The sequence below is a fragment of the Polypterus senegalus genome, chromosome 8 (genome assembly GCF_016835505.1).
Source record: "Polypterus senegalus isolate Bchr_013 chromosome 8, ASM1683550v1, whole genome shotgun sequence".
Lineage (NCBI taxonomy): Eukaryota > Metazoa > Chordata > Cladistia > Polypteriformes > Polypteridae > Polypterus > Polypterus senegalus.
The window spans coordinates 185,727,032-185,742,363 of record NC_053161.1 but is presented as its reverse complement, the minus strand read 5'-3'; the positions used below and the strand labels follow the sequence as shown (position 1 = coordinate 185,742,363).

The 15,332-nt window shown below is 39.8% G+C and overlaps 2 protein-coding genes across 2 annotated transcripts in view; one reads left to right on the top strand and one right to left on the bottom strand.

The window, feature by feature from the left end:
• Positions 1 to 11,903, top strand: part of LOC120533533 (zinc finger protein 239-like) — a 69,189-nt gene extending 57,286 nt beyond the window's left edge. The window contains exon 3 of the mRNA XM_039760468.1: positions 9,806 to 11,903. Coding sequence (XP_039616402.1) covers positions 9,806 to 10,542 — 737 coding nt within the window. The 3' untranslated portion in view covers positions 10,543 to 11,903. The remainder of the gene's footprint in view (positions 1 to 9,805) is intronic.
• LOC120533516 (gastrula zinc finger protein XlCGF57.1-like) overlaps positions 1 to 15,332 on the bottom strand; it is a 695,777-nt gene that overhangs the window by 413,174 nt on the left and 267,271 nt on the right. The gene's annotated exons all lie outside the window — the stretch shown is intronic.

Genomic DNA, 15,332 nt, shown 5'->3' with positions numbered 1-15,332 from the left:
CCTTCACCTGTTGTTCTGTTCACCTCGCTGATCCCTGGCTCCAGTGGGCTTCCACCTGACCGAGACTTGGGCTTCTCATTGACCAGGGCACTCATGCTGGGGCTTTCACATCCCAGTCCCGAATCCCACTGCCTTCCGGCCTTATGCGGTGAGCCATCCTCCTTCTGGTGACTTCCACTCCTCAATAATGCTCAGCAGGAGCAATCACTAGTGCTGGCCACTACTCGGCTACCCAGGCTAACTACTCAGCTGCAGGTGTTCTCTACTACGAGCACCTTAGCTCTTTCATGCACCGGCTTTCTCCTCCCTACTTCCTGCCTTCTCTCCTTCTCAACCTCTGTCCATTTTTTTTTCCTCTTTTTTTTTATCTTCCCTTTCTTGCCACCTCACACTTCTATTTATCACGGAGACGTGGATCAGATTTGGCAATTGGCAGCTCCTGGCATCAACTACAGATGCAGACAACTTTTCATTTGTGCTCTTAAGTGAGGACCGTCTGCATCATGAATCACGCGGGAACAGTTCCGACCATACATATCATGCCCCTTTCTAAAGCCATAAAGTTCTGCAATTATTTATTTTAAAAAGTGGCCTTTTTGACGTGCGCTGTGGACCCACTATGTCACAGTTAAAAGAAAAGTTTAAAAGAGTTCAAACTTTTCAGTCTTAAGCATGCCATACAGACAAAAGCAGAAATGTGCGTACACACTAACAATCCAGATGTATAAAACTGTGCGTATGCCAACTTCCACGTTCTTCTGCTCCATAAATCCTGGTCAGTGTGAAAAGTAACGCACGTGCACACCCCTGCCCCACTCCCTAAACTCCTCCCAGAATTATGCCTCTTTCAATATGCAAATCAATATAAATATCCCTTAAGCTCAGCGTTCTTTGAAAAGACGATGACATAAGCACAGGGGAAAAATAAAAGAATTTCAGCGAATACCAAGTGGAGGCAAAGAATAACGTACTATTTGTTGGTTTAAACAGTAGTATAAATAACAAAAGAAAGTTGATTGAGTGACATAGAGTGGCGGAGAAATTTCGAAAGTTCAAGTTCAAAAAGTTGCAAAGTGCCCAAAGTTAAAAAGAAGTTGTCAGATATTAAAGTCGCTGTGAAAAGGTGGGTCGTAGCCCTATTAAAGCTCATTAGGGTACAGAGAAAAGAAGAAAAAACACAGTGGAGAAAAAAAGCTTGAAATTTTAACTTTAATCTCGAAATTTCCACTTTAATCACATAGATTTTGTCATTAAAGTAAAACATCATAAACTTCATCTTAAAATCATTTAATGTGCTAGTTTCTCAAATCCCAAAGTAACTAAAGTAGCACGTTAAATGCTTTATATTGTATGTGGGCACTATTAATTCAAGACTGTGTTCTATGTGTGTGAATCACTATGTGCTTCTTAAAAGGGCTTTCTCTTCCTCCGACAGGACACAGAATCCATTATGATATTGCAGCTCAGTGAATAATTTAAATTCTGAGATGTATACTTGATATCATTTTCATGATAATAGGATTTAAAGCACGTTATTAAACATGGGAACAGGGTGGCGCAGTGATAGCGATGAGCTGGCCCTCGTCCAGAGATTGTTGCTGCCTCCATCAAGATGCTTGCTGAGCCATGCGCGACCTTCGATGAAATAATTTATTGCAGCAGTTCTGTCTCTTTATAACGTACTAGCACTCAATTCCTGTCCTTTCTTTTCTTTCTCCAAGTCACCAATCACCACACAATCAGCTCTGTAACAGATTTCAAAACATCTTAAGCTTAGAACACAGATTCTTCAAAACTTTTACGGAACATTGAAATATCTTTGCAGTACATGTTTAATTTTTCTATCCCTCTATCCATCCAGGGTCACCCCAATCCCAGCAAGAATACAGAACAAGGCAAGAACATCGGTAGCGCTGCGACACTGTGCCCTCATATATTAAATTATTAACAATATATATTATTTAAATGAGGTTAAAATTTCACAGCCAGCCAACACAGGGTGCAAGGCAGGAAACAATCCCACCGCAGGGCACACACATACTAGGGACAATTTAGAATCGCCAATGCACTGAACCTGCATGTCTTTGGATGGAAACCAGAGTACCCGGAGGAAATCCACACAAACACAGGGAGAACATGCAAACTCTACGCAGTGCAGACCCGGGAAGCGAACCCGGGTCTCCTAAGTGCGAGACAGCAGCGCTGACCCACTGCACCACCATGCCGCCATGTTAAAATTTTATCTGTATAATGTCTTCTTCATTCAGCTGCTCCCGTTAGGGGTTTGCATCAGCAGATCATCTTCTTCAATTTCTTTCTGTCCTCTATATCATGCTCTGTTACACCCATCATCTGCATGTCCTCCCACACCACTTCCATAAACCTCCTCTTAGGCCTTCCTCTTTACCTCTTGCCTGGCAGCTCTATCCTTAACATTCTTCTCCCAATATACTCAGCATCTCTCCTCTGCACATGTCCAAACCAGCCCAATCTCGCCTCTTTGAATTTGTCTCCCAACAGTCGAACTTGAGCTGACCCTCTAATGTCCTCATTTCTAATCCTGTCCATCCTCATCACACCCAATGTAAATCTTAGCATCTTCAACTCTGATACCTCCAGCTCTGTCTCCTGCTTTCTGATCAGTGCCACCGTCTCAAACCCATATTGCATAGCTGGTCTCACTACTGTCGTGTAGACCTTCCCTTTCTCTCTTGCTGATACCCGTTGGTCACAAATTACTCCTGACAATCTTCTCTACCCACCCGTTCCATCCTGCCTGCACTCTTTTTCACCTCTTTTCCACAATTCCCATTACTCTGTACTGTTCATCCCAATTATTTAAACTCTTCCACCTTTGTCAACTCTACTCCCTGCATCCTCACCATTACACTGACCTCCTGTTTCCTCTCATGTGTTCTTTTAATATTGTGGCACACATGTATATCTGTGATTACTTGTTCTTTTACTTACATTTACTGACCTTCATTCCTTTTATCCAGGTCTAGAGCATATCTTCACTGGGAGGTTTTTCTCCAGGATCTCCTGTCAACCTGCTTGCTTCCTGGTCTTCTCTGTCTCCAAACAAGGGCTGAATTCACAAAATACAGATCACAATGTCATTCTCCCAATAAGCAAACAGAAATCATAGTCCACCTCCAGTTGTCTTTGGCTATCTAATCCAATGGACTCCTGTCTAATCATGCACATCTGTCAACCAGTCCATCACCATTATTCTGCAAATAAGAATCCACTGATGTAATCCCACCTATGTCCACCTTGACTGCATCTGTCACTCCTACCATTGCAAATAAGACCTCACCACTGTCATCACTTCCCCTCACCACTGTCACACTTCCCTCGTACATATACTGTACAACTGTTAAGTACATCGCTGCCACTCCCGACTTCCTCATACGATTCCACAGCTCCTCTCGAGGCACCCTGTCATATGCTTTCTCCAGGTCTACAAAGACACAAAACAACTCCTTCTGGCATTCTCTAAACTTCTCCATCAACACCCTCAGAGCAAACGTTGCATCTGTGGTGCTCTTTCTTGGCATAACACCATACTGCTGCTTACTAATCATCACCTCACTTCTTAACCTAGCTTCCCTGCTCTTTCCCATAACTTCACGCTGTGGCTCATCAATTTTATTTCCCCTTTTAGTTACAACAGACCTGCACATCCCTCTTATTCTTAAATATCTGCACCAGTACTCTTCTTCTTCACTCCTCAGACATTCTCTCATTTTCTAAGATTCCATTTAACAATTTGGTTAAAAACTCCACTGCCATCTCTCCTAAACACTTCCGTGCTTCCACAGGTATGTCATCTGGACCAACACCTTTTCCATTCTTCATCCTCTTCATAGCTGTATAATGTAATAAACATATTTTGCTGCATTTGATGTTCAAAATGATATTGTCATCATATGTAAATATGTGCTTTATAAAGTGGCTAAGGTTGTGCAATATAATAGCTGTATTACAAGTTTACAGTGAGGTGATTGTACTTATAAGTACAAACAGTTCTACAAGGAGAACTTGATGGACTGATTGAGTGAGTTTAGAGCTCTTGGGATGAAACTTTTTTTTTGAACAGCAATGTCCCTACTGGAATGGCTGTGAAGCATTTGCCATATGAGAGCAGTTCAAATAGACAGCATGGCTGAGGCAACATGTGCTTGATGCTGTATCCTGATAATTCTTTCTCCGATCAGCTGCTGTAGAACTGTGATTCCACACTCAGATACAGGGATTGTTTTGATTTGGGAAAATGGTTCAAGGGGTTCTTTAGAATAAGTGGGCAAAAATCAGAGAGAAGAGGTCCGATACTTCAATAAAATTTACTTATTCAATTATAACATATAAATACATATGAATAGGTTATAGAAATAAATATATATGCCCAAAGAGACAAACTTATACTTACAATAACATACATACATACAGTAACAAAAGACCCAGAGCCATCATCCTAGACCAGTAGACTGAGGGAGCCCGCATGTCAGTCTCGTCAGGACCAACCCCGTGTGCCTTTTATCAGATACCGGGCGGTTGCGCCTTTCCCCACGGTTGAGCGTCCAAAGAAACTGAGGGCGGAACCTTCCCTTATATACTAATTAGGTGTCCTTGCCCAAAGCGCCACGTGGAAGCAGTGTATGCAGAAGTGATCAGTTTCAGCCTACCCCTCCTTCCACGGACACGCACTATTTTTTCTCCTACTCGGCCTTGAGACTAGTGCCTGATACCAGAAGACACAGTAATATGCTTACATGTGAAAAAAGCCTCTCGAAGTGAAAAAAAAACTCCTTACATAGCCTTGGCTGGATCTTTAGAACATTCCCGGCTGTTTCTCCCAAAACATTAGTAATGCAGCTGGGTTTGCACTGGAGCGATCAACACCCATCTGCTCTCCTGATTCCCCCTCCCTCTCTTTATTTCACCTTTGCTTTTTCCAGAGAAAAATCTTTCCATTACAGGGATAAATAATTGAGAGTAACAACGCTAAAAATACTATGGTATTTGGAATAGTTTGGCCATTCCGTGAACCATTATATTGTTACCGGTTAATTACAATCAGACGCCTTAAATTAATTAACAATATGTGGTTCATTTCAGTGTATTTGATAAAGCCACGTAAGGGATGTGGATCTAAAAAAGAAAGGGAAACCACACTGGAACAAAGGCACTACATTGACGCTGGGTGCCTCCAGTTTGCATAACCAAGCGGGGAATTTGGATACGCCAAGGATTTAGCTGGTGTGAAAATGTGTGTGGCTTTACACCAAGTTTAGTTGTTATACATCACAATGTGAGCGAGGAAACGGGAGTGTGCAACATTTTTGTGCGTACACACCATTAATACATGAGGCTCCACGCGTCCAATGACCTTCTTCCTGCAGCACCTCCTGGTGTGGCGGAAATGCTGCTAAACAGGGCCCAGTAAATATCCAGGTACCTCCTGGGGGTGGCAATGGGCCCCAACAAGGTTGAGCTTTCATGCTCCAAACCCATGGCCCCGTTGCAAGCCAAGGGGGCTGCCCTCTATCGGTCTGGGGGAGACGGTATCCAGAATAAGCCCTCTCTCCCTGTCTTTCTGTTCTGAAGGCATAACTGCTGGGAATGGGCCCAGGCAGTCTGTCACACCACAGATTGTCGTTAATGTTCAGATCAAGGAACAGAGAGCCATGACAAAACCTTAAGATTGGGCCTCTTGAGGAGTCCATAGTGAATTCTGGGGTGCAGTTCTGATCATTATCCTTTTGTAGAACCCATACTGTTTTCATTTTTAGCTTTTATAAATGGTTTGATGTTTGCTTCAGAATTTTCTAATATTTAATCGAGTCCATTCTTCCCTCTACCAGTGAACAGTTCCTGGAGCTCCTGGCTTCAATACAAGCCTGAAACATGATTGATCTTCTCCCATTCTTAACAGTCAGAGATGTTTTCTTGTCATGGAATTCTTTGCCCTTTTTCCTCATAACACACCTTTGCACATTTGGCCAAAAAGTTATTTTTTGATTTCATCAGTTCACATGGTTTGGTTCCAAAATGCATCAGGCTTGTTTAAATGTTCATCTGCAACCTTTGAATTTTGTGGTGAGGACACAGGAACATTTTTCTTTGATGGCTCTTCCTTGGAGGTCATATTTCTGGTGGTGATGCTGCACAGTAGAACAGTGCATCACCACTCCAGAGTCTGACTACAAAAACCACCAGGAAGCTTTAAGACACAGGGGTTCAGATTTGCCATTCTAGCAATGCTATGAGTATTTGTCTTGGAAAGTTGTCTTGGTCTTCCTGACCTCAACTTGATTTCCAACATTGCTGTTAACTGCCATCTCTTAATAACGTTACCAACTGAGGAGGTGGCTACTTGAAAACTCTTTGTCATCTTCTATAGTCTTTTCCTGCTTTGTGACTATAAATTATTTTATTCTTCAGAGTGTTAGACAGCTGCTTAGAGAAGCCCATGGCTGCTGATTGCTGGGACAAGATTTGGGGAGTCTGAGAATTTATACAGCTTTGGATTTTGAATCACCTGGCCATTCCTAATGATTTTAAACAAACCAAAGCCCTAAGGAGCTAATTAGGGATTGACATGATAGGAAAAAAACATATTTGAGACCTCTGATCTCTTGGGGTGCACAAACATTTCTGGGGTACTCCTTTTTTCACTCTACAAATCAAAAATACGACACAAATCTTGTTTAAAATGCAGAAATTAATGTTTTATCTTTAAGTTTATGGCTTTTGGAGGTGGATTAATCTGATTTTGGCTTAACTATTCACAGCAAGTTATTTTCATCTACGGGGGGTTCCCACACATTTGCATGTAAAGTAAAGTACACTGTATATGAAATGTCATGAAATTGTTCATCTTGGTAATGCTATGTCTGAAAAGGATCATCTGCTTGGCAGAGTATATCATGCACCCAAGCAATGAATTAAATAACGGAACCCTTAAATTTCTACTATAGAAAATGCTGGTGTATCTAAAATGATAAATTGCAATTATTTTTGAGGGATAATCTGATTTTTGATATTTTTTTTTTTTTGGTCCTTTCCTGATCATTAGTCTGGTTCTTTTCAGACAGTACCATTATTGACACCTAAAACACATTTGTTTCCTTAGCGGTTTTCCTGATTTCAATGCATTGTTGAAAGTCGATGTGCTCAGCTATGTGTTTTACCTAAACTTTTCTCATCAAAATAGTTGATGAAAATGTCTTTGCTTTAAATACATTACAAAACAACTAACTTTTTTATTTTAAACTTTACACATAACATTCCTATCACATAACAGATACTTAAAGATATTTCCACACAGCAGTTATTTTCTTCATCAGTTTCCACTTGTGTGCACTCTATCAGTGCTGCTCGTGTCATCAGCTTAACATATTCCATGTCATGAAATCGGTGGACCAGTCAACCAACTACAAGCCAATTTCACAATAAACAGCAAAAACTGGACAATTTAAATTCAAGACTAAATAATTTGTGTAACACTACTGTTTAATTCAGTTGTATTTCTTCTTTATAGCGCTCTTCATTGAGTGCAGGCTTGGACTGCTTGATTTTTACAGCCATAACAGAGAGAATTCCATATATGAACACACACACATATTGGATCAAATTAACGGTAAAACCTGGCAAATTTTAGTTTAGTCAACATAAATAAGTCCTGATAGTAGATACCCTTTAACATTATAATGGTGAGTATAAATGTCATCAGTGTGTCATAAAGATTACAAGTCCTGGTATCACCTGCCACTCCCCTGTAGAGCTGAAACATCAACAGCTGCGCTCTTCCTCGGTTTTGTAGGCCTGTGCACTGAGGCTCACTCATCCATTGCTCTCTTTTGCTTTGGTGAATGAAAGAAAACATTTTGTTGTTTGTTTTGGTGTCAAGTGGTTTTAGTTCAAGTGTGGATAAATGTCAGGACACATTCTAATTATTGATGGTGCACTTTTCATACTAGGCATGGCATTCTGTTTTATATAGTACCCTCCATAATGGCGGAGACAAAGAAACATTTTTCTTGCATTTGCTCCTTTAATCCACCGTTTAAAATTGCAAATTAAATAATTTTGATGTAAAGTACAAATTACTGATTTTCATTTAAGGGGATTTGCAAACATTTCAGTCACACCTTGTAGAAATGACAGCACTTTTTCTTAATTGTCCTCCAATTTCAGGGCACTGTAATGTTTGGGACAATTGGTGCCAGAGGTGTTTGTGATTCCTCAGGTGTGTTTCATTTCTTTAGTCTTGCAGGCCTAAGACACCTCAGCGTACTACTACCTACAGACTACCTTTGGTCTCTGTAGTTGTCATTGTTCAACATGAGGGCAAGAACTGTGCCAATGAAAGTCAAAGAAGCTGGAAAGTAATAATTAAATCATTGGAGACATTGGAAAACCTTAAGAGTACCCAATTCGAAGTTTCCTGGATATTAATAACAAGAAAGAACACACTGGTGAGCTTAGTAATCATAAAGGGGCTTAAAGGCCCAGTAACACCACCACTGCTGAAGACAGCAGACGTTGCTGCAGATTTCTTTTTGATCACAACTTGCATAGCCTGATGGTAACAATATTGCATGTATCTCTTGTCACACACATGCGCATGGTAGGCAGCCTAAGGGCAGTTCCGAGGCATGCCGGGATGTGGCAGAGTGCACGGACTCTTTTTCTCCCTTTCCTGTAGACCATTCATGGGAGATTCCACCTGGCTCTCCTCGCATCACTTCCGGGACCAAGCCTATGAATGGAGACCTTGCCAGCTCCAGCCCCTTTGATGTCACATCTGGGCTTGAACCAATGGCTGAAGACCATGAACCCGACCCCATGATCTCACTTGCTGTTTTCCCCTTTAAAAGTCTGTACCTTTTCCCTATTCCCTCAATTCTGTCTTCGACTCGGTTGTGTGCACATCAGTGCGTTATTCATTTAAAACGACTTTTGCAGCCAGGAAATCAGTTATATGGTTGGCTGCCCCAAACCTTTCTATGACTTTGTGTCGAGTTTGTGACACTCTCTACCATCTTAAGTATACCATCCCATACAGATGGCATTACGTGGCTCTGGGTGACTGAGAGATTACTCGCCAGTCAGGCAGTTCATGCTGAAAAGCTGCCATCTCCGAATAACCCACAGCTGTTAAAACCTGTAAGAGAAAAGGGATTGTGTGATTTCTGTTTGGTGGTCTCTGTAATGAAGGCTGCAGTTCAGCACACACTTCAAAGAGGATGACAGTAGGGAGTCTAAATCAGCTTACGTCATCATCATGAGCCAAAATGTCATTGTGTTACATCAAAACTCACTTCTTGTGTAGCCTGTCAAACATCAGAATGTGAAATGTGTAATGAAATGAAAAATGAAATGAGATTTTCTATTCAGTTCTTTGTTTTTCCACCTGGAGTTGCTAAAATGCCAACACAAAGTCTGCATGGGACTTACAAATGCTCAAAAGTTGAGGGAATTTTGAGCCAATTTAAATGGCAAGGCCTAGTTTTATAAATCCTAACTTTTGCATAAAAAACAGCTTTCATATATGTGGCCGAGCATAAGGAAGTTTTATACATGTGGCTCTACTGAGCAGTTGTAATAAAGGACGTAAAATTAATAGATTCTGTGTTTTCCAAGTACAACAAAAGTTTTATAATTGCTTATGCTGATCAAAGGTTGTTCCTAATTTCAACCATCATGTATTTAATGTGAGTTAATGTTGATAATAAGGCAGCGAATTGAAAGTAAGCACATGTTTTTTTTTTTCCTTTTTGTTTTAAATTTTACGCAGGAAAGAAAGATCACTGCAGTGTGAAATGTAGCAGAGAATCCTCTAACAGGAGTGCTCTTCAGAGACACACAAGAGTTCACACAGGAGAGAAGCCATATTGCTGTAATGAATGTGGTAAACAGTTTTCACGTATAACCAGTCTGAAGGACCACACAAGAGTTCACACTGGAGAGAAGCCATATTGCTGTAATGAATGTGGCAAACAGTTTTCACATATGAACAATCTGAAGGACCACACAAGAGTTCACACTGGAGAGAAGCCATATTGCTGTAATGAATGTGGCAAACAGTTTTCACATATAAGAACTCTGAAGGACCACACAAGAGTTCACACTGGAGAGAAGCCGTATTGCTGCAATGAATGTGGCAAACAGTTTTCAGAGATGAGCAGTCTTCAGAGACACACTAGAGTTCACACTGGAGAGAAGCCATATTGCTGTAATGAATGTGGTAAACAATTTTCACATATAAGCAATCTGAAGGACCACACAAGAGTTCACACCGGAGAGAAGCCATATTGCTGTAATGAATGTGGTAAACAGTTTTCACATATAAGCAATCTGAAGGACCACACAAGAGTTCACACGGGAGAGAAGCCATATTGCTGTAATGAATGTGGTAAACAGTTTTCACAGAGCGTCGGTCTTCGGATACACACAAGAGTTCACAACCGAATAAAAACAGTAGAAGTTCAAAAATCAGTCCAGAAAAACAAGAACCCTTCAGGACTCGAGTGACATTCAGTCTTGTCCTGAAAAATAAGCAAACTAAACTATTGTTAAGAAATGAACCTCAAAGAGAAGCCACATTGCTGTTTGGAACGTGGCAAACAAATCTGTCAGAGCAGTACACTTCAGACAAGCACCAGAATTCCCACCGGAGAGAAGTACAACTGAACTGTCCTGACTAAAGAGTGAGTTTCACTCCTGCCTGGACAGTAAGCACATGTAACCAACTCATATCCATCCTACTTAGTGTTGTTTCAAAAACTAATCAACATGGAGGAGACATAGCAGTTTATATCCTTTTTCCTTCTCCAGAAACAAAATAAAGAACAGGGCGTCATACAAACGGCTTCTCACCAAAGCCCCTACAGCCTCCACCATGCGCCTAGCTCTGTTTTCATAAAATACGTATTACCTATAGAACTATTTACAATATATTATACACATTTCATCAGAAAAAAGAAAAAAAAAACACTTTACAATATACATGGCCTCACACAATAAATAATAGTTTAGCTTTATAATATTATACATTTTGCTATTTTAATATAACAAAAAATTTAAACTTACAAAATCAAAAACAAAAAAAAATAGAATAGGGTTTTATACAAACAGCTTCTCTTCAATGCTTATTAAATAATAAATCAATTACTAATAATTATAAACACAAACTATTAATACAAAATCAATAAAGTAAAATGTAAAATAAAAATTTAAATCCAAAATATACACATGATCCTGCTGTACACCACGCTGAATTATGTTTTAACACTGTGGCAGCGCACTAAAAGAAGACATGCTTTTTTACATTTTCTTTTCTTTTTGTTTGTTTACTTTTGATAATAAAACACATACACAACTGTATATAAGAACTCAATGGGGGGGCAAATAACTTATTTAACACTTGAGAATTACCAAATAATACACATTTCAAATAAATAGAATAAAAGTACAAAAGGCTTGGAGTGAGAAGACTTACCTGAACAGCATCCACCATCGCCTGAGGGTGCCTGGCGTCTGTGAGGAGTCACATTAATTAGCATCCGTACTCCAAAATATGTCACTAAGTTTACACAAACAATTGCTGTTTGGAAAATTCATATCTAAATGATACAAAAAAATTAAAAAGACAATACACTTTGCTACACATATTGCAGTACTGGATGTGGCCAACAATTCTCACAAATTGGAGTCTTCTGGGCCAGAAAAAAATTCAGACTGGGTGCCACCTCCAGAAGTGGGCTTCGTTGGAGAAGATCTACACTGGGGGCTTTCAACCCTTTGTCATGGCATACCACCACAAAAATATAAATGTTCTGAAATACCTGCATTTTATTTTGGTGTTAAATTGTTAATTACTGAACTGTTGATACAGTGCATCCGGAAACTATTCACAGCGCATCACTTTTTCCACATATTGTTATGTTACAGCCTTATTCCAAAATGGATTAAATTTATTTTTTTCCTCAGAATTCTACACACAACACCCCATAATGACAAAGTAAAAATAATTTACTTAAAGTTTTTGCAAATTTATTAAAAATAAAAAAACTGAGAAATCCCATGTACATAAGTATTCACAGCCTTTGCTCAATACTTTGTCGATGCACCTTTGGCAGCAAATACAGCCTCAAGTCTTTTTGAATATGATGCCACAACATTGGCACACCTATCCTTGGCCAGTTTCGCCCATTCCTCTTTGCAGTACCTCTCAAGCTTTCATCTTGGATGTGAAGCGTCAGTGCACAGCCATTTTAAGATCTCTCCAGAGATGTTCAATCAGATTCCAGTCTGGGCTCTGGCTGGGCCACTCAGGGAAATTCAGAGTTGTCCTAAAGCAACTCCTTTGATATCTTGGCTGTGTGCTTAGGGTCGCTGTCCTGCTGAAGGATAAATCGTCACCCCAGTCTGGGGTCAAAAGAGCTCTGGAGCAGGTTTTCATTGAGGATGTCTCTGTACATTGCTGCAGTCATCTTTCCCTTTATCCTGACTAGTCTCCCAGTTCCTGCCACTGAAAAACATCCCCACAGCACAATGCTGCCACCACCATGCTTCACTGTAGGGATGGTATTGGCCTGGTGATGAGTGGTGCCTTTTACTAAGGAGTCGCTTCTGTCTGGCCACTGTACCATACAGGCCTGATTGGTGGATTGCTGCAGAGATAGTTGTCCTTCTGGAAGGTTCTCCTCTCTCCACAGAGGACCTCTGCAGCTCTGACACAGTGACCATCGGTTTCTTGGTCACTTCCCTTACTAAGGTCCTTCTCCCCCGATCGCTCAGTTGGGACCTTCAAAGCAGCAGATATTTTTTCTGTAACATTCCCCAGATTTGTGCCTAAAGACAATCCTGTCTCGGAGGTTTACAGACAATTCCTTTGACTTCATGCTTGGTTTGTGCTCTGACATGAACTGTCCACTGTGGGACCTTATATAGACAGGTGTGTTCCAATAAAGCTGCAGAAACATCTCAAGGATAATCAGGGGAAACAGGATGCACCTGAGCTCAATTTGGAGCTTCATGGCAAAGGCTGTGAATACTTATGTGCATGTGATTTCTCAGTTTTTTTACTTTTAATAAATTTGCAAAAATCTCAAGTAAACTTTTTTCACGTTGTCATTATGGGGTGTTGTGTGTAGAATTCTGTGGAAAAAAAATAATTTAATCCATTTTGGAATAAGGTTGTAACATAACAAAATATGGAGAAAGTGATGCGCTGTGAATACTTTCCGGATGCACTGTATGTTAAAGGTAGAATTTCTTTTCTCACTCAAAAAATGTTCTTTCAGAGAGCTTTCATAAGGTACTAGAAATGTTAATCTGGCAGACATGTTTTAGAATGAATTTCAAAAGGATTTGTTATTTTATAAATGATAGGCACTGGCAGTGTGTCGCCATGAGGAGGTCACTTCAGCTGTCTGTGCTAATACTGGAAAAGCAAAAGAAATGCCAGCAATTGTGTCTGAAATGTTGTAAGTCTCCTCAGCAACAGTAAATATTTTTATTGTTACTGTCAAAACGTTTAGTAAAGTCATGCCTTTTGAATAGATGGGGTTTCCTGTTCCCAAGAGACTTTGCATTCCACTATTTTGGTTTACCTACATTGTGCCTACTTTATTGTTGTATATTATTTGCTACTTTGAATAAATTACATTCACCTCTCTATCATCTCCAGTCATCTGACGGTGACTCCTGCACTCGTTTTTTTTGTTGGCCAAACCCTGTGAATTAGCACATTTTCCAGAGGTCTGTGAAACCCCTCTTTTACATGTTTTTTTTTTAGCTGAAAGTTAAACCCACCAACCCGAGAGCAAAATTGACAAGTCAATGTGTGGGGAGGAGCTTAACCTCATCTCTAGTGCACTGGGCATTGATGTAGAAGAGAACATCTGAGCTGACAAATCCCAACTCACACACTGCAGACAACCCGTCTGTGGGCACCGCTACGGCCTTTCAGACAACGGGCTCAGTGCACTAAGCTTGAAGTGCTCGGCCGAGGCTGCTGAGAGACGAGGATTCCATCTCTCTGTTTGGACTGGGATGGTAGATACTGTCCTTCCAGAGGTAACGTGTTGGCCATCACAAGCTTCAAGCAAAGTGCAGATAGGAAACTGAGAAATGCAGTTAAGTAACTGATTAGTTAAATCACATCATGGCAGCAACAAATGCAACGTGCATACGGCTTTACTCCGACCCTTTGTTTTTTCCCCCTTCAAGACAAGTGAGGAAAAGAAATGCGCTGAACATGAGGAGTTTAGGATTTTGTAAGTAATGAGCAATGTAATGAATTTAATTTAAGTAACGTTTCCCAGCATTGGTCGCTTGTGAACTTTTGTTTTTGTGTCTGGAATATCAGCGCTTAAACAATTGATGGAAATAAACTGAAGTCTGCTTAAGCAACTGATTAAATAAATAGGCAGAAACTCAATAATGTTTTATTTTTCATTTTCATATCATTTTAAAGACAGAATTATTGGCATAATCAAAGTTCCAACTAATTTGCATTGTTGTGTTGCTCAAAAGTATTAATTAATCCTACTTTGAGCCATTCACTAATTAGTGTTGTACTGTTAGTTCATTTGTTTCTGTTTCACAAAACTGTTCAATAAAGAAACCAAAATAATTTAAAATAGATGGGCAACTGATTATTAAAACTGTTTTTTATTAGAAAGTAATCCCTGGGTTGTTTTTGCTTTAAAGAAAAATATTAATTGCTTGAAAAAAATATGACAAATTGCAATTAATACATAGTGACTTTCAATTACAAATTTGAACTGAGAGATTAATTGCAATTGAATTTTTTTTTTTTTTATTAATTTTATTACAATCAATACATAGCAATCAAGTTTTTACAAAAAAAAGAATTATGTTAAGAACAGATCGATCCCCACCTCTGAGAGAGAGCAAGCCAAACGGTGTAAAATTTAAGGATTGTAAAAATACCTAAATTAATAAATTCTCTGTGCTTCATGAACTTATTTTAAAACATTACTGATTAGATCCTGCCATATTTTGAAAAAAGTCTGTACGGATCCTCTAACTGACTATTTGATTTTTTCCAATTTCAAATAATATAACACATCAGTTTCCCACTGACTTAAAAGAGGAGAGTTTGGGTTCTTCCAGTTTATCAGAATAAGTCTGCGTGCCAACAGTGTAGTGAATGCCATCACAATTTGTTTGTTCTTCTCCACTTTAAACCCCTCTGGAAGAACCCCAAACACAGCTGTTAATGGGTTAGGAGGGATTGTGAGTCCAAGGCTGTCTGAGAGGTAATTAAAAATTTTTGTCCAGAATAATGTTAA